At 60.7% G+C, this 3,035-nt stretch overlaps 1 protein-coding gene across 1 annotated transcript; it reads right to left on the minus strand.

Annotated features, from left to right (window-relative positions):
• Positions 1-6: 6 nt before the first annotated feature.
• Positions 7-2,571, minus strand: LOC113202557 (cysteine sulfinic acid decarboxylase; the record flags this gene model as incomplete). Its single annotated transcript, XM_052276813.1, is given in 5 exon segments — positions 7-532; positions 640-834; positions 1,032-1,628; positions 1,946-2,180; positions 2,281-2,571. Coding segments are annotated over 5 exon segments (1,492 nt in total), but the record flags the coding sequence as incomplete, so codon positions are not given.
• Between the last annotated feature and the right edge of the window lie 464 nt (positions 2,572-3,035).

Raw genomic sequence — 3,035 nt, forward strand, 5'->3', positions numbered from 1 at the left:
AAAATTTGTATTTTTTTTCTTCTTAGTTGCCACAATTTACAACTAGCAAAGCAAGGTCAATGCTACGAATCAACCACAAATATTCAAAACTGCGTTAGCCACTCTACAGAATACATTACTAATCATAAATAGATGGTGTTAAATATTTTTGGTTTGTCTACCGACCTTAAACTATGATCTTGACATCGACATGCAAAATTAAGAGAAAACCTGCTATGGAGAATCCCGCGTCGCCGAACTGTCCTTATTCGAAGACTTTCCCTTTGTCAATTTCAACCACCAACGACACGCTGACATTTTCTAATACTGATAAAGTAAAATAAATAACAGATGAGAAGAGGGCGCATGCGAACTTTGACTAGAGGTCGCAACCTAGTCGCTCGATCTCGCAGATGAAGTGGTCCATGTCCTCGACCGTGGTGGCGGAGCTCTGCAGAACGAGGCGGAAGAAGTTGGGCAGTCCGCGCAGCGGCTGGTACGTCACCATCATAGAGCCCTCCTTCATCATGCGCTCCTTGATTTTGGGCGCCACCTGGAGCAGGTGCGAACGGATGCTCAGAGTAGCCCAGTGAACTGCCTCACCGGCGAGACCACAAAATCAGCGTAATAAATGTTTCAAGTGGTTTTAAGACGACTCACCTTGTGCAGGCGGTCGTTGTAGTCGGCCTGGTCCTGCTGGCCGCGCAGACTGGGCGGCACGTACCAGAAGCACACGTTGGTGCACTCGGGCTCCCGCAGGACGAGCTCCCAGCCGGGCCGGCAGCGAATGGCCTCCTTGAAGTACGTCACGTTGTCGAACAGGTGGTCAATGTGCTTCTCCAGGCCGAGCGTTCCCTGTGCGTCCATCAGAAAAGATAGAGAGTGTCACAGAAGGGCACTAAATATTTTTTCCTAATTTTGAAAACAAATTCAGATTTTTTTTTTAATCTATAAATTGAATTTTCCTTGATTTTTTCCTGATTTTCCCTGATTGTTGGGGGGGGGGGTGTTCACTGACTCTTGTGAGTGAAGTACCCCTTCGCATCTCTTACCTTGGCCTTCCACATGAACCAGAACTTGAGCACGTCGGCGCGGCGTCCGCACTGGACGTGCTTGTCGCCCGTGTCGTAGCGCGTGTCGTAGAACTTGTCGGGCTGGAAGAGGTAGGTCGCCTTTGCCGAGTGCGCGCCGCCCAGCACGCCCGTGTGGCGCGTGAGGAAGGTGGAGCACTGCTGCGGCGCGGCCAGCAGCTTGTGCGGGTTCCACGTGACCGAGTCGGCCAGGTGCACGCCGCGGAGCAGGTGCCGCCGGCGGCGGGACATGAGCGCGCCGCCGCCCCAGGCCGCGTCCACGTGCAGCCACATGTTGTGGCGCCGGCAGGCGGCCGTCAGCGGCTCGATCGGGTCGTACGCGCCCAGGACCGTGGTGCCGGCCGTGGCCGAGACGAGCAGCGGGTGCGCGCCGGACTCGCGCGCCTTCGTCACCAGCTCGTCGAGGTGCGCCGCGTCCATGCGGCCGCGCGCGTCCGTCCGCACCATGTACACGCTGTCGCCGCCCAGCCCCAGCAGCGTGGCCATCTTGAGCACCGAGTAGTGGGCGTCCTCAGAGGTGAACACGGCGAGCCGCGGCAGCCCGTGCATCCCCTTGGTCTGCAAGCAAATAAGGGGCAGCGTCAGCGCGTCAGCCTGCGGGGTAGGCAATGTGCGCGCTGCGACGCACCGGTGCGCGCCGGGCCGGCCTACCCGGCAGGCTGAGCCAGCCGCAGGTAGAGGAAGCGACTGCGTGCGACAGCTCAGCCTGCCGCCATATCAGGATGACGACACTCGCAGTGAGGCCGCTAAAGAGGCGAGCCCAGCTCATCAGACCCCTTGGAGTCGGCCCACATAGAAAAAGCCCCGCATGACTCCGCGCCTGACGCACGACATGATACCCCATCCCCCGCACTGTCCCGACCCCCTGTCCTCACCTTCACTTCTGGGAAGTAGTGGTAGCGGGCGCAGCTGATGGCGTAGCCGTTGGCCATGGAGCCGCCGGGGCAGAAGATGCCGTCGCCCTGGTCCACGGGGAAGCCCACGATGTTGCGCATCTCCTGCAGCACGGCCTCCTCCATGAGCGTGAACACGGGCGACACCTCGTACGTGTACACGCTCGGGTTGAGCGCGTCCGTCAGCCACTGGCCGACCAGCCCGTAGGGGTCCAGCCTGCGGACGTGTTCAGTGGGGGATGAGCACGAGGTAGCGTGAAACCTGCCTTTTGCGGGCAGCGTCGAGAGCCACGTCACGGTCACGCCACGCTTCTTACCCCGAGTACAGCTGGTTGATGAAGTAGGGGTGCCCCGTCTTCACGGAGTACTTGATGGTGTCTCGGACGAGCCTGAGCAGCGTGGCGTCGTCGGCGGGCTCCTTGCCGTCGCCGTGAGGCAGCGACAGGTCCAGCGTCTTGCGCAGCTCCTCCGGGTCCCTCCACTCGCACACCTTGCCGTCGCGGCTCGTCCCGGCGAACACGGCCTCCTCCAGGATGACGTCGAGGGCCTTGCGCAGGAGCGCCTCATGGCGCTGTCGGTCCGGCGCGGTCGCATACCAGCTGTCCTCGCTGGAACACGACAAAACTGATGTCACAGTCCAGTCCGACGGCGGGAACGCCCTGGTCTCACCGTAGACACCCGCGGTTGCCGAAGTGGTCAGAGACCCCCCCTCCCTACCAACAGAGCTGGCAGCTGACGCAGCCGCAACGGGCAGCTGCGGGTGCAGAGGTGGGCAGAGAACCCCGCCCTATACCAACAGAGCAGTCAGCTGATTCAGCCGCGTCAGGCGCGAGGCGCACTCTCCTGCAGGGTGGGGCAGGGCAGGGCAGTCTCTGCAGAGTAGAAGCTGCCAGCCTTGGCGGTGCAGCCGGCGAGCCCCCTTGCCGAGCCCCCTATGCATGTAATAGATGTAATAACGGGTGAATGGGTGAATGTGTGGATCAGCCGCAGGTGCGGGCGGCGGCGGGGCTGGCAGGCTGGCAGGCGGGCGGGCCGTCAGGCTGGTATAGCCGCATCTAGATGCCTCAATGCA

This window comes from Frankliniella occidentalis, unplaced genomic scaffold, assembly GCF_000697945.3.
Source record: "Frankliniella occidentalis isolate FOCC.00 unplaced genomic scaffold, Focc_3.1 Scaffold4546, whole genome shotgun sequence".
Taxonomy (NCBI): domain Eukaryota; kingdom Metazoa; phylum Arthropoda; class Insecta; order Thysanoptera; family Thripidae; genus Frankliniella; species Frankliniella occidentalis.